Here is a 21,404-nt window from a genome sequence, read left to right on the forward strand (position 1 = left end):
TTCCACATCTGGGGGTGGGATCAAACTTATGACAACAAGCCAAGTGTGAAAACAGCCTAAATGAGCATGTTGATTAATTACAAATAAAATGATTTCTTGACATAAAAATAAATGAGGGTATTTGTTCACATACAAGAAATCCATAATGAAGTTGTAAGTTTCAGTGGCTCCTGGTTTTGCTAAAGGGAAACAAAAGTATTCGGTGGTTTTAGTTCAGATCAGGTCTTCCCCTTCTAAAGGGAACATAAAAATGTAATTATAGTCATTTATATGAAAAAGTAATAAAACGTTTCACACTTGAACTAGATAACCCTGGGTCATTCAAAACCCTGAGTAAACAGAATCCTGGGCAGAGGTGGAAAGTCCAGGGGTCAGAAAGTAAAAGTCCTGCCATATGTTTATTCCACCCATGAACTCACACAGCAAAAACTCCAGTGTTAAATGAACTCTCCTGGGAGTTTATTTGGCTCCAGACTCAAGAGTATTAAAGTTAATGAGATCATTTAGTGATTGATTGAGTGATCATTGAGCATTATTGAAGACACATGATGTTAACAAGCAGAATCACCAAAGGAGAAAATCTATTTTTTTAAGTTGCCATTATGGTGATCAGTGTTGACTTTAGTTGGGCTCTTGACCCTTAAACTAATAATGGTAGATTTGTTTGGCTGTTGTATCTGAGTTATAACTCTCAGATGAACAAAGAGAAAAGCTGATTGCTTGTTGATTATAGCAGCCTGTGATTCTACAGTGTAGTATGTTCAGCATTTTCAATATAACCCAAAAGATTGCTTAAAACTTGTTCTGATCAACAAAAAAAAAAAAAACTTTGAAAAGGTGTTTTAATTGGACACACAGACATCAAGAATCCGCCTGTGATTCTCAACAATGGTGACAATAATAAAGCATGTTGCAGTGCATTCTGGGTGCCACCAATCAAAACTCATTCATGGCTCCCATCATGCATTGCGGTATGAATAAATTATGATCTGAATTGTCTTAGTAATTTCCTTTTCCTAATTGAATATTATTTTTGTCACCATTGCTGAGATTCATACACTGATTATTATACATTTATCTCTGTAAAGCTACTTTGAAACAATCTACATTGTTAAAAGCACTATGTAAATGAAGATGACTTGATTAATGATGTCTATGTTTGCCTGAAAGAAAGTTTTCATTATTATTATTATCATTATAATATCAGAACAACTTTTAAGAAATAATTTGGATTATATTGAAAAAATCTGGATCTTATTCTGTAGAATCACTGTGATGCTGTAATGACCAATACACATTTAAGTCAGAGATTAGACTCTAAATGAGTTCAGTGATTAAGGTCAAAGGATGATTGTTAAAATATAACCAACACCTGATCAACTTTTCTCTTTGATCATCTGGCTGTTATAACTCAGACACAGCAGCCAAACAAAATCTAAAGTTAAACATTTAAAGGTCAACTGCCCAACTAAATAAAACACTGATCAAATAGATGAAATTGTTATTTTTCTCCTTCAGTGATTCTGCTTGTTAACATCAGGTGTCTTCAATAATGATCAATCATCACTCAATCAATCACTTAATTAGCTCATTAACTTAATCACTCTTGAGTCTTAATTTAACACTCATATTTTAACACTTTAACACTCTTGAGTCTGGAGCCATATAAACTCCCAGGAGAGTTCATTTAACACTGGAGTTTTTGCTGTGCAGCTGATTTCACTAATTAGTTCTCTTTCCCAAATCCAGGTGATTGGAACAAAATACTGAGGAGGACTTTTACTTTCTGAACCTGGACTTTCCACCTCTGATCCTGGGTATTCATTCGCTGGCGTTTCACACTGTAGCCTAAATTTATAAACCCTGGGTTGATGTTCTTATTTGCATATTTGCTGTATCATTGTCATTGATTTGACTTCATTTTGTATATTGCCAACTATACTACAATTTTATTTTCTGAATGGACTTTTCAGGATATAAAGGCAAGACGTTTGTCACTGCAATGTGGGGTTAAGCACTGCAAAAGCGGTGAGTAGGGCTGCACGATATATCGCACGATATTGTTATGCGCATCTCATCAGTAAAGCCGGTTCCTTGATTAGTAGTAAATCGCCATCACCTGATTTCAGATGGAACGGCATTTACTACAAAGAGCCGTAGTTAACTGACAAGCTGAGCCATATCACATCAATATCGCAGACGTATCGCCAGCGATAATTAATGCGATATGGCTCAGCTTGTCAGTTAACTACGGCTCTTTGTACACAGCAAAAACTCCAGTGTTAAATTAACACTCCTGGGAGTGTATATGAACACTCAAGAGTGTTGAAGTTAATGAGATAATTAAGTGATTAATTTAGTGATGATTGAACATTATTGAAGACACCTGATGTTAACAAGCAGAATCACTGAAGGAGAAAATCACAAATTGTAAGTTACCATTATGGTGATTATTGTTTGCTTTAGTTGGGCTCTTGACCATTATATTATTAACTTTAGATTTTGTTTGGCTGTTGTATCTGAGTTATAACTGCCAGATGAACAAAGAAAAAAAAAGTGATCTGATGGTGTTGGTTATATTATGACATTCATCATTTGAACTTGATCACTGAACTCATTAAGATCCTTCTTTCTGACTTCGATTTGGTTACAGCATAACTGTGAATCTGCATAAATATCCAGAATTTCTGATATAATATAAAGGATTTTTTAAAAGTTGTTTTAAAAAAAAATCTTTCTTCTAGGCACACGCAGACGTCAAGATTCAGTCTATGCATCTCAACAATGGTGACGAGCAGAATATTCAATTAGGAAAAGTAAATTACATAGACAATTCAGATCATAATTTATTCATACCGCAATGCATGACGGGAGCCATTAATGAGTTGTGATTGGTGGCAGCCACTGCAACATGCTTTATTATTGTCACCATTGTTGAGATTCACAGGCTGATTATTGATGTCTGTGTTTCTAAATTAATTCATTTGAAAGTCTTTTGATCAGAATAATGTTTATTAAATATTTTGAATTATAAGTAAAGTACTGATAATCGTAGGTTGAAGAATCACAGAGCTGCTGCTAAAAAGTTAAACCAAACTATTTCAATAAGTTTCATTTTTCAGATCACAGCATGATTATGTCAAAACATAACCAACACTATAAGACCAACACTACTTTGTTCATTTAACTGTTATAAATCAATAACAGCAGACAAACAGCAGTGAAAATTAAAGTAAACAGATAGAGGTCAAGAGCCCAACTAAAGCAAACACCCATCGCCATAATGGTAACTTACAATTTGTGATTTTCTCCTTCAGTGATTCTGCTTGTTAACATCAGGTGTGTTCAATAATGCTCAATCATCACTTAATTATCTCATTAAGTTTAACACTCTTGGGTGTTAATTTAACACTCATATTTTAACACTTTACACTCTTGAGTGTGGACTCATATCCGCTCCATCTGAAAGCAGGTGAAGGCGATTTACTACTAATCAAGGAACCGGCTTTACTGACGAGATGCGCATAACAATATTGTGCGATATATCACCCAGCCCTAGCGGTGAGGTTTCATAACTTGTGTATAAAGCAATAACCCCACTTCTGAATTAATTGTAGTTATAGTTACAAGTGTCAAACAATCCTCTACCTGGGGTTAAAAACAGGATTTAGAGCGAAGATAACCCGGGGTAAAGCACAGTGTGAAAAGTGCTACAGAAAGGCTCTGAACTCAGTCAGTCTTACTTTCAGGGGCTTTTTCCATTTTAACAGTCAGATTAAAGAGTGTACAGTCAGACTTCTTCTCAACAGGTCTGGCGTAGTACAGCGTCAGAACCTGAAAAGAGCAGAACGTCTCAGATTAGATGTTCAAACGCTTTAATCTTGCTGTTGACCGTATAAACGCTCATGAAAACTCACTGAGAGAGTGGCTGTTCCAGTTCCTCTAGCCGTCACACTGAAGTCCTTGTTGATCTCCACCTGTTGAGTGAACGCAGATATTATCAGAATAATCAAATCCATGATAGTAGAGATACCTGAAGGTTTCACTGACCAAACACAACACTTAGACAATTAATTTGACATAAACAATTAAAAATGAAATATATGACAAACAAAAAATCTCCTATAATTAGGGATGGGTACCGAAACCCGGTTCCAATAGGGAACCGGTTCCGACGTAAACGGTAGTAACGAGACCGAATAAGAACGAAACTTTAGGTGCCTGATTTCGGTGCCTGACTTTTTTTACCGCCTCCTATAAAAGATCTCGCGGCATGAATGTTCCAATAATAAAACATCTCCAGTTAACCAGCAGAGTATTCATTTCGCTCGTTTGTTAAATAAGAGGCGATCTAGCGCTGAAATGTGTTTTCTTTTGAGGCTCGCGCACAACGCACAAGTTTACTCGGACGCGCGCTTCAAAATGTTGCAGAGACTCTCTATTCGTTCCGGTGAAATCAAAATATAATGCACACAAACGTACGTGCCCCTGCTTGATATACAACCACTGATGAGCATAATCGGTTTTGAAAAAAAAAAAAACTGTACGAATGCGGATTAGAACCCAAAACCTCTGACACGCTTGACGAAAGTTCAAGTTCAGCTGCCAGTGTCGTGGTGGACATGGTAAGTCTAGTATTTTAATGCCAACTGCAAATCTTGCATATCAAGTATGAAGTATATCAAGTAGGGCTGGGCGATATATATATACATATATAGGCCTACATATATATACATCACATTGTTATGCGCATCTCGTCAGTAAAGCCGGTTCCTTGATTAGTAGTAAATCGCCATCACCTGCTTTCAGACGGAGCGGCATTTACTACAAAGAGCCGTAGTTAACTGACAAGCTGAGCCATATCGCATTAATATCGCGGACGTATCGCCAGCGATAATTAATGCGATATGGCTCAGCTTGTCAGTTAACTACGGCTCTTTGTACACAGCAAAAACTCCAGTGTTAAATTAACACTCCTGGGAGTGTATGAGTCCACACTCAAGAGTGTTGAAGTTAATGAGATAATTAAGTGATTAATTGAGTGATGATTGATCATTATTGAAGACAACTGATGTTAACAAGCAGAATCACTGAAGGAGAAAATCTCAAATTGTAAGCCACCGTTATGGCGATCAATGTTTGCTTTAGTTGGGCTCTTGACCCTTATATTATTAACTTTAGATTTTGTTTGGCTGCTGTATCTGAGTTATAACTGCCAGTTGAACAAAGAAAAAAAGTGATCTGATGGTGTTGGTAATATTATGACAATCATCATTTGAACTTTATGTTTTTGATTTATGTTGTTGGTTACAGCAGTGGTTCCCAAACCTGTCCTGAAGGACCCCCAACACTGCACGTTTTCTTTGTCTCCCTAATCAAACACACCTGATTCAACTCATCAGCTCATTATCACATGGGTTAATGAGCTGATGAGTTGAATCAGGTGTGTTTGATGAGGGAGACAAAGAAAACGTGCAGTGTTGGGGGTCCTTCAGGACAGGTTTGGGAACCACTGGGTTACAGCATAACTTTGATTCTGCATAAATATCCAGAATTTTAGATATAATATAAAGGATTTCTTAAAAGTTGTTTTAAAAAAAAAAATCTTTCTTTTAGGCACACACAGACGTCAAGATTCAGTCTATGCATCTCAACAATGGTGACGAGCAGAATATTAAATTAGGAAAAGTAAATTACATAGACAATTCAGATCATAATTTATTCATACCGCAATGCATGATGGGAGCCATTAATGAGTTGTGATTGGTGGCAGCCACTGCAACATGCTTTATTATTCTCACCATTGTTGAGATTCACAGGCTGATTATTGATGTCTGTGTTTCTAGAAAAAATTCATTTGAAAGTGTTTTGATCAGAACAATGTTTATTAAATATTTTGGATTGTAAGAAAAATACTGAAAATCATATGCTGTAAAATCACAAAGCTGCTGCTAACAAAATAAATAATTAACAAGTTAAACCAAACTATCTCAATAAGTTTTATTTTTCAGATCACAGCATGATTATGTCAAAACATAACACTATCAGATCACACTTTACTTTGTTCATTTGACTGTTATAAATCAATAACAACAGACAAACAAAATGTAAAGTGAATGTATAAGGGTCAATAGCCCAACTAAAGCAAATATTGATCGCCATAACGGTGGCTTACAATTTGTGATTTTCTCCTTCAGTGATTCTGCTTTTTAACATCAGGTGTCTTCAATAATGATCAATCATCACTAAATTAATCACTTAATTATCTCATTAACTTTAACACTCTTGAGTGTGGACTCATACACTCCCAGGAGTGTTAATTTAACACTGGAGTTTTTGCTGTGTAGTAAATGCCGCTCCATCTGAAAGCAGGTGATGGTGATTTACTACTAATCAAGGAACCGCCTTTACTGACGAGATGCGCCTAACAATGTCATGCGATATATCGCCCAGCCCTAATATGAAGTATATTTATATGAGGTTATACTGTGTGAGTTAAATATTTCTGCTCAGTGTTTCAGATATTTTTCTGTTTTAAAGTAAAAGTCATAATATGAGAAGACAAAATTTTTATCTTAACTTAGCCTAAGTGTTTTTTTTCTAATTAATATTGTGTCCAGTTTGGACACGGACACACACACACACACACACACACACACACACACACACACAGACACAGGTATTATTTTTTTGATAAAGTGTGTGCGGTTTCGTTTTCTTAAGTACCGGTTTAAGAACCGGAACCGTTTAAAAAATACTGAGTAGGTACTGGTATCAGATAAAACCCAACCAATACCCAACCCTACCTATAATACAACAAAAATCTATTGAAAAATTGAGCAGGAACCATTTGAACAATCTTGATGAGTTTCTCCTCACCTTGTCTGACCGTGTAAAATGCACATTGTCTTTTTTAATGGTCCATTTGACAGGTCTGCTTTTTCCTGGCATTGACAGCTCCACGTCCAGATTGAAGTTTAGTTTGTCTTTCACCTGTGGCTGCGCGTGATACTCTGCCACGGCCTGGAACACCATGATGGTCGCCTGGAAAGAGCAGAAAAGCATTCAAAGACAGAGCTCTGGACTGTGACTAAAATGTAATGATGGGAGAAACAAAGCTTTTAGAAACTTTGAATCAATTGCTTCGTAAAAAGATTTGCTCTTTCAGTGCACTCAAAACACGCCACTGGTCAGAATGGTGTTAATGCAATGACATCCCCAAACATGCATACAAAAATGCATCCCCCGAACCTACAAAGGATTGCTGTAAATAGTCCCACCCCTCTTATAGGCTAGGCTACTGTGTAGGCCTATAGCCTATATTTTTTATGATACATGGCTATAGCCTACTTACTTTTAATTCTTTGTCATTTTCTGCATTCATTTATTGATTTGTCATACAGTAAGGAAAGTAAAATACACATTCTACACTGTAAAAGATTGCTGTAAAAAACAGTCAAATCTTGACCCTTGACTTTTGAAGATTAGTTTATCTTTGGCTGCTGCAGAAATGTCTTTGAAAAATAATAATTTGACAACCAGAAAATATGAAGAGTTTTATAAAAAATTATGCTTAAGACATTTTAAACTTCTAGATCAGTCAGACACACACAGAAATCAAGAATCGGCGTATGAATCTCAACAATGGTGACAATCAAAAGTTTCATGCTGCAATGTATGTTGGGTACCAGCATAGTACAAAACAATTATCCATAACTTCCAGCATGCATTGCAGCATGAATAAATTATGCAACTGAATTGGCTTTATGCACAGCTGCGCTACTTCCTGAACTTCAGCCAGCTCTTTGTTTCCTGTCTGCCATTATTGGACAAACTGATTTATCCAGGTGTGCCTGACCTCAGTAACAATAATCAGACACACCTGGATTAATCAGTTTGTCCAATAATGGCAGACAGGAAACAAAGAGCTGGCTGAAGTGCAGGAAGTAGTGCAGCTGTGCATAAAGCCCATTGTCTAGTTATTTTCTGTAGTTTGTACTTTTTGCTTTTATTTTGGCTGTTGGTTCTGTGTTGACTTTTAGTAGCATATTTTGTGATGTTCAGATTTTATGTTATCTTTTTTGTTGATTGTCACCATTGTTGAGATTCATTGGCTGATTCTTGATGTCTGTGTGTGTCTAACAGAAAGAAACTATAGCTAACATTTTTATTGTGAATGATGAGTATAAAGTATTCTTCATAACTGGTTATACAGCACTGCTTGCTTGATCTTTTGCTGTAGTCTAGTAGTATAAAATTAAGCTTTATTAAATCTAACATATTGTTAAGAATGGTTAGACCAGGGATGGGCAAATGCGGTCCTGGAGGGCCACTGTCCTGCAGAGTTTAGCTCCAACCCTGATCAACTCTCCTGTCTGTAGCTTTCTAGTAATCCTGAAGACATTGATTAGCTGGTTCAGGTGTGTTTGATTAGGGTCCCAGATAGACAGCAACCATCAAAACAATAGCCGTTTCTCAATATGCGTTCTTGTCTGTACTTGTGTTCTTGTGGACTTGTGAAACGTCATCAGTCGCTGCCCAAGTACTGTTCCAATTCAAAGTTCACATCTAGCCAAGTCCAGTTCAAATCCCCGGATGTGTTCTTGATCCGCCCCTTTTACTGAGGATGCATCGAGAGGTGACTTGTGCGGACTTGAGGCAGCCAGGTATCCCAGAATGCATCTCACACCAACCAGCAAGCGTCAATAGCGGAGGAGAAACTGTTGGAGATTTTCCTTTGCCTCATGTAAAAGTCTGTATTGCTGTGTCTCAGTCAAAACCCAGGTTAAATCAGGATGCATCAGGTTAAATTAGGTCAAGTGGTCTGTGAGGATGAAAGAGTACCTAACAAGCTCAGAGAGAAGATGTGTATAGGTAGCTGATAAGATGGTACTAAAAACGTTAATTAAAAATGATGGATGGCATTACAACACTGCAGGTGCATTGAATCATATGACCAAAGATATTCTAGAAAATGGGTATGACCAAAGATTTTTCCACCAATAGAATAATGTCTCCGGGAAAGATGATGCTAACGGTAGCGAGATCTTGATAGTTGATTGGCTACCTAGTGATAAGAAAAGGTATAAGACCCGAGGTTCTGACCATTGCAGATCAGATGAACAGCTGCATCTCACTTTGTTGCTTGTCAATAAAGTTACTTCTTCTGACACCTGGAAATTTGAATCTTGAGAGATTTCTTCGAGACCCGATTTGAGGACTTAGAATTTGCTACAACATAATTGGCGAGCGAAGCCAGGAGTGGCGAAGGGGTCGAGGAGCAGCCACGGTGGGCGTGCTGACAGAAGCCTCACAAAACAAAAGGCGCCAATAAAAATAAGGTAAGCAGCTTTTTGCTTATATATTTGTTTTGTGTGGCTCCTGGTAGGCGCCTGGGTGGTGACGGCCTTAAATAAAAGACCCCACCAAAAAGAACCTAAAATTGAAAAGGAATCAAAAGGAGGGTAATTTCCAGGTCTCAAGAAGGAGCGCATGCGTAAGTAGGCCTAAAGCAAGAAGTGCTTAAATGCAGGAAGTGCAAAATAAACGCAGGAAGTGCGAAACGCAGGAAGTGCGAAATAAAGCAAGAAGTGCTTAAAAGGCAAGAAGTGCCTAAATGCAGGAAGTGCGAAACGCAGGAAGTGCGAAATAAAGCAAGAAGTGCTTAAAAGGCAAGAAGTGCCTAAATGCAGGAAGTGCTAAACGCAGGAAGTGCGAAATAAAGCAAGAAGTGCTTAAAAGGCAAGAAGTGCCTAAACGCAGGAAGTGCGAAACGCAGGAAGTGCGAAATAAAGCAAGTGCTTAAAAGGCAAGAAGTGCCTAAACGCAGGAAGTGCGAAACGCAGGAAGTGCGAAATAAAGCAAGAAGTGCTTAAAAGGCAAGTAGTGCCTAAACGCAGGAAGTGCGAAACGCAGGAAGTGCGAAATAAAGCAAGAAGTGCTTAAAAGGCAAGAAGTGCCTAAACGCAGGAAGTGCGAAATAAACGCAGGAAGTGCGAAATAAAGCAAGAAGTGCTTAAACGCAGGAAGTGCGAAATAAACGCAGGAAGTGCGAAATAAAGCAAAAAGCGCTTAAAAACGCAAGAAGTGCGTCAGTTAGATAAGATAAAGCGCTTAATAAATTCCGGAGCATAAAATTGGCTTTAAGGAAAATTTATAAAAGGCCAGGATCCAGAGATAAAGTTTCTTTTGGTTGTGCTGTGATCACAGATTGCGCTGCTGTAAACTGCTCTGCTTTAACACTAATCGCGCTGTGTTAAACTTTTTGCTTTGTCACTAACTACGCCACTTTAAACTGCTCTGCTGTAACACTAATCGCGCTGTGTTAAACTCTTTTGCTTTGCCACTAACTGCTCTGCCTGATAATTAACCGTGTTGCTTTGAGCTGTTTTGTGTTGGACCACGCTGCTTTGAACTGCCCTAATTAAGAGAAGAGAAGTCATTCCTGAGATAAGACTGAGATAAGTGACTGAGAGAAGCTGAGACAGTGAAAGTGTATGAGAATATTATGTTTGATCTATAAAAATGGAGAGACGAGGCTGATGAAATTCTATGGACAATGAAAAGCAAATTAATATAAAGAATATAAGAAAATATAGAATTCATAAAAATACTCCCAGATACTGGGTTTGTAGACTGTTTGGTCACGTTCCAGATTGCAGATTCTGTGATCCAGATGGAGAAACACAGCCCATACTGAACAGAAATTGAATGAATTAACTTTGTCTCTCCATTTGTTATAAGGAAAAATAACTGTGTGTGTGTGTGTGTGTATGCATGTACAGTATGTATGTGTGTGAATGAAATCCCGGGTGTATGAATGAATATACTAACAAACTAAGTATATTTGGATTGAGATAAAGAAGTAGGGAGGGAGAAAGGTGAAAGTAATAAAACAACTGATTATATTTTTTGAAGCTTGAAGAAGAAAACACATGTTGACCAGGGCACGAGATCATTATGAGAAAGAAGAGAAAGAAAACCCCTTATGATGCCCAAAAAAAGGAGGACCGTGACGTCGCCCGGTATGGCGCAGCCGGGGCCCCACCCTGGAGCCAGGCCCGGGGTTGGGGCTCGTATGCGAGCGCCTGGTGGTCGGGCCTCCCCCCATGGGGTCCGGCCGGGCTCAGCCCGAAGGAGTGACGTGGGGCCACCCTCCCGTGGACCCACCACCTGCAGGAGGGACCGTAAGGGGCCGGTGCTAAGTGGATCGGGCGGCAGTCGAAGGCGGGGGCCTAGACAACCCGATCCCTGGACGCGGAATCTAGCTCTAGGGACATGGAATGTCACCTCTCTGGCGGGGAAGGAGCCTGAGGTTGTGCGTGAGGTTCAGAGATTCCGACTAGAGATAGTTGGGATCACCTCTACGCACGGCTTGGGCTCTGGAACCACACTCCTCGAGAGAGGATGGACTCTTCACCACTCTGGAGTTGCCCATGGTGAGAGGCGGCGGGCTGGTGTGGGTTTGCTTATAGCCCCCCAGCTCAGCCGCCATGTGTTGGAGTTCACCCCGGTGAACGAGAGGGTCGCTTCCCTACGCCTTCGGGTCGGGGATAGGTCTCTCACTGTCGTTTGTGCTTACGGGCCGAACGGCAGTGCAGAGTACCCGGCCTTCTTGGAGTCTCTGGGAGGGGTGCTGGAAAGTGCTCCGACTGGGGACTCCATCGTTTTACTGGGGGACTTCAACGCCCACGTGGGCAGCGACAGTGACACCTGGAGGGGCGTGATTGGGAGGAACGGCCCCCCTGATCTGAACCCGAGTGGTGTTCTGTTATTGGACTTCTGTGCTAGTTACAGCTTGTCCATAACGAACACCATGTTCAAGCATAAGGGTGTCCATCAGTGCACATGGCACCAGGACACCCTAGGCCGGAGGTCGATGATCGACTTTGTGGTCGTTTCATCCGACCTCCGGCCGTATGTCTTGGACACTCGGGCGAAGAGAGGGGCGGAGCTGTCAACTGATCACCACCTGGTGGTGAGTTGGATCCGATGGCGGGGGAGGAAGCTGGACAGACTCGGCAGACCCAAACGTACTGTGAGGGTCTGTTGGGAACGTTTGGCCGAATCTCCTGTCAGAGAGATCTTCAACTCCCACCTCCGGCAGAGCTTCGACCAGATCCCGAGGGAGTCTGGAGATATTGAGTCCGAGTGGACCATGTTCTCCACCTCCATTGTCAACGCGGCCACTCGGAGCTGTGGCCGTAAGGTCTCCGGTGCCTGTCGAGGCGGCAATCCCCGAACCCGGTGGTGGACACCGGAAGTAAGGGATGCCGTCAAGCTGAAGAAGGAGTCCTATCGGGCCTGGCTGGCTTGTGGGACTCCTGAGGCAGCTGATGGGTACCGACGGGCCAAGCGGACTGCAGCCCGGGTGGTTGTGGAGGCAAAAACTCGGGCCTGGGAGGAGTTCGGTGAGGCCATGGAGAAGGACTATCGGTCGGCCTCGAAGAGATTCTGGCAAACCGTCCGGCGCCTCAGGAGGGGGAAGCAGTGCCCTACCAACGCTGTTTACAGTGGAGGTGGGCAGCTGTTGACCTCGACTGGGGATATCACCGGACGGTGGAAGGAATACTTCGAGGATCTCCTCAATCCCGCCGTCACGTCTTCCATTGAGGAAGCAGAGGCTGAGGGCTCGGAGGCGGACTCGTCCATCACCCAAGCTGAAGTCACCGAGGTAGTCAAGAAACTCCTCGGTGGCAAGGCACCGGGGGTGGATGAGATCCGCCCTGAGTACCTCAAGTCTCTGGATGTTGTGGGGCTGTCTTGGCTGACACGCCTCTGCAACATCGCGTGGCGGTTGGGGACAGTACCTTTGGACTGGCAGACCGGGGTGGTGGTCCCTCTTTTCAAGAAGGGGGATCGGAGGGTGTGCTCCAACTATAGGGGGATCACACTTCTCAGCCTCCCTGGGAAAGTCTATGCCAGGGTACTGGAGAGGAGAATCCGGCCGATAGTAGAACCTCGGATTCAGGAGGAACAGTGTGGTTTTCGTCCCGGTCGTGGAACACTGGACCAGCTCTATACCCTCTACAGGGTGCTGGAGGGCTCATGGGAGTTTGCCCAACCAATCTACATGTGCTTTGTGGATTTGGAGAAGGCATTCGACTGTGTCCCTCGCGGCGGCCTGTGGAGGGTGCTCCGGGAGTATGGGGTCCGGGGCCCTTTGCTAAGGGCTATCCGGTCCCTGTACGACCGGAGCAGGAGCTTGGTTCGTATTGCCAGCAGTAAGTCAGACTTGTTCCCGGTGCGTGTTGGACTCCGGCAGGGCTGCCCTTTGTCGCCGGTTCTGTTCATAATTTTTATGGACAGAATTTCTAGGCGCAGCCAGGGGCCGGAGGGGGTCGGGTTTGGGGACCACACGATTTCATCTCTGCTCTTTGCGGATGATGTTGTCGTGTTGGCCTCATCAGACCAGGACCTCCAGCATGCACTGGGACGGTTTGCAGCCGAGTGTGAAGCGGCTGGGATGAAAATCAGCACCTCCAAGTCCGAGGCCATGGTTCTCAGTCGGAAAAGGGTGGTTTGCCCGCTTCAGGTTGGTGGAGAGCTCCTGCCTCAAGTGGAGGAGTTCAAGTATCTTGGGGTCTTGTTCACGAGTGAGGGAAGGATGGAACGGGAGATTGACAGGCGGATCGGTGCAGCTTCTGCAGTAATGCGGTCCCTGTACCGGTCTGTCGTGGTGAAGAAGGAGCTGAGCCGCAAGGCGAAGCTCTCGATTTACCAGTCAATCTACGTTCCTACTCTCACCTATGGTCATGAGCTGTGGGTCATGACCGAAAGGACAAGATCCCGGATACAAGCGGCCGAAATGAGCTTTCTCCGCAGGGTGGCTGGGCGATCCCTTAGAGATAGGGTGAGAAGCTCGGTCACTCGGGAGGAGCTCAGAGTAGAGCCGCTGCTCCTCCACATCGAGAGGGGTCAGTTGAGGTGGCTCGGGCATCTTTTCCGGATGCCTCCTGGACGCCTTCCCGGGAAGGTGTTCCGGGCATGTCCCACCGGGAGGAGACCCCGGGGAAGACCTAGGACACGCTGGAGAGACTATGTCTCCCGGCTGGCCTGGGAACGCCTCGGTGTCCCCCCGGAAGAGCTGGAGGAAGTGTCTAGGGAGAGGGACGTCTGGGCATCCCTGCTTAGACTGCTGCCCCCGCGACCCGGCCCCGGATAAGCGGTAGAAGATGGATGGATGGAAGAGAAAGAAAAGAAGAAAATGACTTTAAACAGGCATTAAGACAAACCAAAGACATCAAAAATCATTTTTGGTTTGAAAAAGAATTCATAGATGAAGGACGGAGACAAGAATTGACGACTCAAAAGAAAAATGAATTCGTACAAAAATTGACAAAAATCACAAATCTGAATCAACTTGAGGATGAGTGGTCCTTATAGTGGATTGGGTTAAAGCGATCAAAAGACGGATAACCTTTGAAGCCTTAAGACCACACTTGAACAGATTTGACCATCTCAAAACTACCCTTTTGGAATCATTGTTGATTAAATCAAAAATAAATCTGAATCCATTGTACATCCCATACCTGAAAAGAGATGCGTGGTACACTTGGCCTCGGGGTTTGGGAAGAGCCACAATTTTGAGGAACATGTATATGGTAGTGAGCTCATGTCTAAGACCACACAGCAAAAACTCCAGTGTTAAATTAACACTCCTGGGAGTACATATGAGACCACACTTGTAGAGTGTAAAGTGTTAAAATATGAGTGTTAAATTAACACTCAAGAGTGTTAAAGTTAATGAGATAATTAAGTGATTAATTTAGTGATGATTGAGCATTATTGAAGACACCTGATGTTAACAAGCAGAATCACTGAAGGAGAAAATCACAAATTGTAAGCCACCGTTATAGCGATGATTGTTTGCTTTAGTTGGGCTCTTGACCATTATATGTGTACTTTAAATTTTGCTTGTCTGCTGTTATTGATTTATAACAGTCAGATGAACAAAGAAAAAATGTGATCTGATGGTGTTGGTTATGTTTTGACATAATCATGTTGTGATCTGAAAAACTAAACTTATTGAGATAGTTTGGATTTGTTAATTACAGCAGCTCTGTGATTCTACAGCATATGATTATCAGTATTTTTCATGTAATCCAAAATATTTAATTAACATTGTTCTGATCAAAAGACTTTCAAATTAATGAATTTATTTAGAAACACAGACATCAATAATCAGCCTGTGAATCTCAACAATGGTGACAATAATAAAGCATGTTGCAGTGGCTGCCACCAATCACAACTCATTAATGGCTCCCATCATGCATTGCGGTATGAATAAATTATGATCTGAATTGTCTATGTCAGGGGTGCCCAATCCTGCTCCTGGCGATCGACTGTCCTGCACAGTTCATCTCCAACCCTAATTAAACACACCTGAAGCAACCAATTAAGGTCTTCAGAGCACGCCAGGATCACTTGAAAATTAAAGGCAGGTGTGTTTGATTAGGGTTGGAGATGAACTGTGCAGGACAGTCGATCGCCAGGAGCAGGATTGGGCACCCCTGGTCTATGTAATTTACTTTTCCTAATTGAATATTCTGCTCGTCACCATTGTTGAGATGCATTGACTGAATCTTGACGTCTGTGTGTGCCTAAAAGAAATATTTTTTTTTGTTCAAAACAACTTTTAAGAAGTCCTTTGTATTATATCTAAAATTCTGGATATTTATGCAGAATCACAGTTGTACTGTAACCAACAACATAAATCTAAGTCAGAAATATGAGTTCAGTGATCAAGTTCAAATGATGATTGTCATAATATAACCATCACCATCAGATCACATTTTTTCTTTGTTCATCTGGCAGTTATAACTCAGATACAACAACCAAACAAAATCTAAAGTTAATAATATAATGGTCAAGAGCCCAACTAAAGCAATCAATCATCGCCATAATGGTGGCTTACAATTTGTGATTTTCTCCTTCAGTGATTCTGCTTGTTAACATCAGGTGTCTTCAATAATGATCAATCATCACTCAATTAATCACTTAATTATCTCATTAACTTTAACACTCTTGAGTGTTAATTTAACACTCATATTTTAACACTTTACACTCTACAAGTGTGGTCTCACATGTACTCCCAGGAGTGTTAATTTAACACTGGAGTTTTTGCTGTGCAGTACAGTGGGAAAGTGACACAGTCGTTGAAGTCAGACATGGGAGGGAAATCAGACCAGCACTGGTAGATAATTGGACACTGGAAAGGCTGGAGGTAGTGGTAGTTTTGAGGAGCAACCCCAACCATACCAGTCATATGTGGGTAGAAATTTATGAAAATGGAGAAGAGACAGAAGAGCAGTCAGCTGTCAAAGAAGAGCAGTCAGTAACAACTGAGAATGTCGCAACGATGGACAAATAGGAGGGGCAGGAGAGGAAACGGGGAGAAAAATTCTTAAAGAAAAAATAAAGAAAAAATTTGATTGATTTATTTGCGCCATTAAAATTAGAAACATGCACTAGAGAGGAATTAAACATTTCAATCACCATGTGGGGAGGCCATGAAGTGAAATTGACCCCATCTATCACTTATCTATATTTAGGGCAGTGTGGAATATCAAATTTAATTTACTCTTTAATGCAAGTCAGCTTTAAGTCAGCTGTCTAAACCTTGTAATAGTCAGGGGTTTTGTTAGTCTTTGATCTTCCAACTAAGTGTTGAACTGTGTGTGAAGGTTACATAGTCTTAGCTCTCGTGACCATTTGTTGTTTATACCTTTTGGGGAAGTCTTTATTCTTCCTACTCAGAGTTGAACTATATGTGAATGTTACAAAGTCTTCGTTCTTGTGACCATTTGTTGTTTATACCTTTTGGGGAAGTCTTTAATCTTCCTACTCAGAGTTGAACTATATGTGAATGTTACAAAGTCTTCGTTCTCGTGACCATGTGTTATTTATACAATTTGGGGGGTACCATCAGCTCAGTTGGGGGTAATTGCCTCTATTGTTTTTAGCAGTAGTCATCCCTAAAGGCTGTGTATAAGTTCAGCACCTTTAGGGACAGCCCACTGAAATGCCTATAAAGAAACCATGTAAAGTTACGTTAGTCAGACTGATTTTGGAAGACCTGCAGCCACTTCAACGTGAAGTCCTCAATAAAGAATAACTTCTTGAACGTGATCCAAACGTCTCCTGGTTTCTTGCTTCGACGAAGAAAAAGTTTTCAACAATTTGGTGCCTGTGACCCGGATAGAGTTCCAGCTTCTTCACCTGAATCCAGATTGAAACAGCAAGCTCAACAAAAGATCTGCTTTCCAGACTGCATCTTTTGGAATCCAGAGCGAAACCTCTAGCTAAACAAAGACTGCCAGACTGAATCTTTCCAGCTTCCTCCAGATTGAAAACTTCAAGCCCAAACAAAGATCTGCTTTCCAGACTGCATCTTTTGGAATGCAGAGCGAAACTTCCAGCTGAACAAAGATTTCCAGTCTGAATCTTCTTTTACAACCAAGGGTTGGTGAGTGCTACTCTATTCAAAATAACCTTTAAAGACCAGTACAAGTTTGAAATCCTCTGCGCCGTTCAGAGAAGTAGTTAACAGACAGCTGCAGGGTTTTGTTAACTAAGTTTATCCTCTAAAAAGTTTTTTTTTTTGAGATGAAATTGCATTATCCTCTACATTGCTAGAGAAAGTTTATCCTCTGTAAAGTTAGTGAAGATTTATCCTCTGCTTTATCAGGGACGGTTAGCATTAGTGCTAATATTTTGGTTTATCCTTTGCTTCAGGCAGAGAAGAATTAGCTTTATGTGCTAGTTATTTCTGTTGATCCTCTGTTCTTGTAGGCAGGGAAGATTTTAGCGTAAAGTGCTAGTAATTTGTGTTATCCTTTGCTCTGGGCAAGGAAGGTTAACAATAGCTGATGTGTTAACAAGTGTACCCTCTGTGTAGACACTAGAGAGAAGTTTTAGTGTTTTTGATTGTGTGGTAACAAAGAAAACTCACAAAAATGTTTAGGAAAAATCCCAGACTGATCCCCACTACTGGGCCGTGCAGCTCCATTGTGGTCAGAAAGCGAATTTAAAACATTGTTGGGAGAACAAATGGACTCTATAGTGACGAAGTCCGTCAGATTGGATTTGACAAAGAAATATGAGATTCATCCAGACAAAGCATGGTCAATGGAAAATTGTAAAAAGGTACTAGGAGCAAGTGTTCGCAAGAACAAAGTCAAAGCCATTATTTGTTGCCACAGAGAATTTGTTTTAGCAATAGCTACAGAACAGTCTAAACGCAACTCAGAGCTAGAGAAACAGAACAATGAGCTCCGTGCTAGAATATCTAAGACTAAGAAATTACACCGCAACAAAGATGCAGAAAAAACTGATGAGGGAGAATTTAGTCAGCCGGATAACATTTATCCTGACTTAAAAGCTTTCTTTGAAAAAGATGTAGCCATCCAATCAGTAACTGATAAGCCAGTAGATTCAGTGAAGGTGTGTGGCGCTAGGAGAAGGTCTCAGGGAATTGAGGTAACTGAAAGTGTTCCTCCCAATTCTTCTGTTGTCCAAATACAAGCTGTTGCCAAAGCGCTAGGACCCAAAGATATCGAGAGACTATCCCAGAGTTTACCCTCAACACGCACAGAATTTTCTGAATTTAGAAGGGCATTGGTCAGTAAAATGTGTCTTTACGACATGTCGTTGCCAGAAGTTACACAGCTGATGTCACAAATTCTAACTGAATCTGAATTCAACAGTTTTGAGTCTGCTGTTGCTTCCGAACTGCAACATGCCAGTAAAGGCGATTTGAGAGAAGGTGTTTTGAAAATCCTAAAGAATCTCTTAGGACCCAAAATAGATTGGTCGAAAGTTACTAGATGTGCACAAAAGAAAGGAGAGACTATAAGTGAATACACTGAAAGATTTTGTCAAGCAGCTGCCACGTACAGTGGAATAGTGGAGGATTCTGAAAGTGTACTAGATGATAGAGGAGCTCTAATCCGTATTTGGGCAGATGGTCTTATAGCTGAGTACAGATCAGCCTTGCCATTCCTACATGTTACGTGGGCTAACGGAACTCTCAGAAGTAACCTAGACAGGTTAGCTACATGGGAAAGGGATGCTGATGTTAAAACCCAAGTGAGAATAGCAGCAGCTACGTTTAACCCAACAAAACAAGACAATAGATGGACTAAAAAAGAAAGCACATGCCACTACTGTGGAAAATTAGGGCATTGGGAGAAAGAATGTAGGAAGAAGTTGCAAGATAATAAAAGAAATAGAATGCATAATTCTGCTCCTTCTCAGCCAGCTTACAACCCTGATGTAGTTCCGCAAGTGTCCACTGAAACTTTAGGACAGCTCATTCAGGCTCTTCTAAGAGCACAACAAGACCAGGAAAAAAACTAATTGTTGGGGCTGTGAGAAGCTACCTTTCCCCTGTAATCCATCATAATGACAAAATAATTTTTGTGAAAGGTAGCATAAAAGAAAAAGAGATTGACTTTTTGCTTGATACCGGGGCAGAGATTACGATAATTCCTACAAAATTGGCTAAAGGTTTAGACATCCCGTACAAGAAAACCAAACTTTCTTTAACTGGCGTAATAGGTGAAGATTCTGTTTTGTATGAAACCCCGCCCATAGAGGTACAATTTGGCCCGAAAACTCTGACGACAAAAATGCTATGTGCTCCATTGAATACAGGTGCAATTTTAGGCATGGATCTCCTGAGACAAGTACATCTAACTTTAGACATGTCCTCAGAATCTGCTAGCATTAAAATTTCCTCAGCACACGTTTCTACCAATAATGCAATCCCTCCAGAGTATGCTTTCTTATTGAATCATCCAATTTGGGCTAATGACAAGGATGATTGTGGTTTATTGACAGGTGTAGAACCAGTCAAACTGACAGGAACTCCACCCCCGGTTACCAAACAGTATCCGATCAGTAAGGAAGCCATACAGGGAATCAAACCTATTGTAGAAAAGTTGCTGACGCAAGGAGTGCTAGTTAAAACCAACAGTCCCTGTAACTCACCCATATGGCCAATCAAGAAATCCAATGGGACATGGAGACTCACCATAGACTACAGAGTAGCCAATAAAAACATTGATAAAATCACCCCGCTAGTGGCAGATCCATCTACAATTTGTAATGGCTTACCATTAGATTGTAAGATTTTTTCAGTAATTGATATGTCTAATGGATTCTTTTCTGTACCATTGCACTCTGACAGCCAGCCATGGTTAGCTTTCACAGTTGACCATGAACAATATCAGTGGACCCGATTGGCCCAGGGATTTCAAAACTCCCCGACCATATACCATCAGGCTGTCAGACGTGATTTGTGTGACCCAGAATGTCCAGTAAAACAGTCCACTATGATCCAATATGTCGATGATATTTTGATTGCCTCAACAGATCACGAGGTACATAAAACTGAATTGGCAGCATTATTGGACTATTTGCATAAAAAAGGACACAAATGCAGCTTTCACAAAGCTCAAATTGCTAAAAAGCAAGTCACATTTTTGGGTCAAACAATTGGTGCAGGAAATAGATCTATTACACAGGATCGAGCGGCTTCAGTCAAAGCCATACCTCCGCCTACTACCATTAAAACACTACGCTCATTTTTAGGAACAGCAGGTTACTGTAGACCGTGGATTGAAGAATATGCCTCGATTGCTCAGCCTCTCTATGACTTGTTGAAAGGCCATGGTAAAGATTCAGATATTGTTTGTATGGAAGAACTTCACCTCAAAGCATTCAATGATTTGAAAAGAGCACTATGTCAAGCCCCAGCATTGGGAATTGCTCAATCTGATAGACCCTTTGTGCTTTATGTCCATGAACACTTGGGCTTTATGACTGCATGCCTAATGCAAGATCATGGGGGAAGTTTACGTCCAATTCATTACTATTCTGGTAAACTTGACATAGTAGCTCAAGGTATGGGACCATGCCTCAGAGCAGTACAGGCAGTTCATCTAGCGCTTCAGGCTTCATCAGTAATGGTGTTAGGTCAGACTGTAAATGTAAAATGCCCTCACGCAGTGTCCGCACTAATGAATCAAGCAAAAGTCACTTCTGTCACTTCCTCTCGTTGGGGAAATTGGTTGACTACTCTCACAGCCCCGAACATTATTTTACAGCGTGCACCAGTCACGAACCCCTCAACATGTATGATGTCTGCAATGACTGAAGTTGTGTTAGAGGATGAAGGCGAAATGACTCATGATTGTGTTATGCTTACATACGCAGCGACAAGTGAAATAGCAGAAACTCCCATAGAGAATGCAGAATTTGAGTTGTTTGTTGATGGTTCAGCTCAAGTAATTGAAGGGAACAGACGAGCAGGTTATGCAGTAACGTCCACCACTGAGGTGGTAGCTTCAGGTCGTCTTCCAGATCATTTTTCAGCTCAGGCTGCAGAATTGGTAGCTTTA

General features: G+C 41.4%; 1 protein-coding gene across 12 annotated transcripts in view; it reads right to left on the bottom strand.

The window, feature by feature from the left end:
- LOC311077813 (complement C3-like) overlaps positions 1-21,404 on the bottom strand; it is a 501,390-nt gene that overhangs the window by 343,512 nt on the left and 136,474 nt on the right. For 4 of the 12 annotated variants that reach the window (XM_084106437.1, XM_084106436.1, XM_084106435.1 and 1 more), the window contains exons 30-33: positions 6,880-7,044; positions 3,918-3,977; positions 3,744-3,834; positions 134-179 (exon numbers count right to left, since the gene is read on the bottom strand). The exons of 7 other annotated variants lie outside the window; for them this stretch is intronic. In XM_084106437.1, coding sequence (XP_083962563.1) covers positions 134-179; positions 3,744-3,834; positions 3,918-3,977; positions 6,880-7,044 — 362 coding nt within the window. The remainder of the gene's footprint in view (positions 1-133; positions 180-3,743; positions 3,835-3,917; positions 3,978-6,879; positions 7,045-21,404) is intronic. One more of the 12 variants, XM_084106438.1, reaches the window with a different exon arrangement.

Source organism: Abramis brama (assembly GCF_963993115.1).
Source record: "Abramis brama genome assembly, chromosome: 2".
In the NCBI taxonomy this organism is placed as follows: Eukaryota; Metazoa; Chordata; class Actinopteri; order Cypriniformes; family Leuciscidae; genus Abramis; species Abramis brama.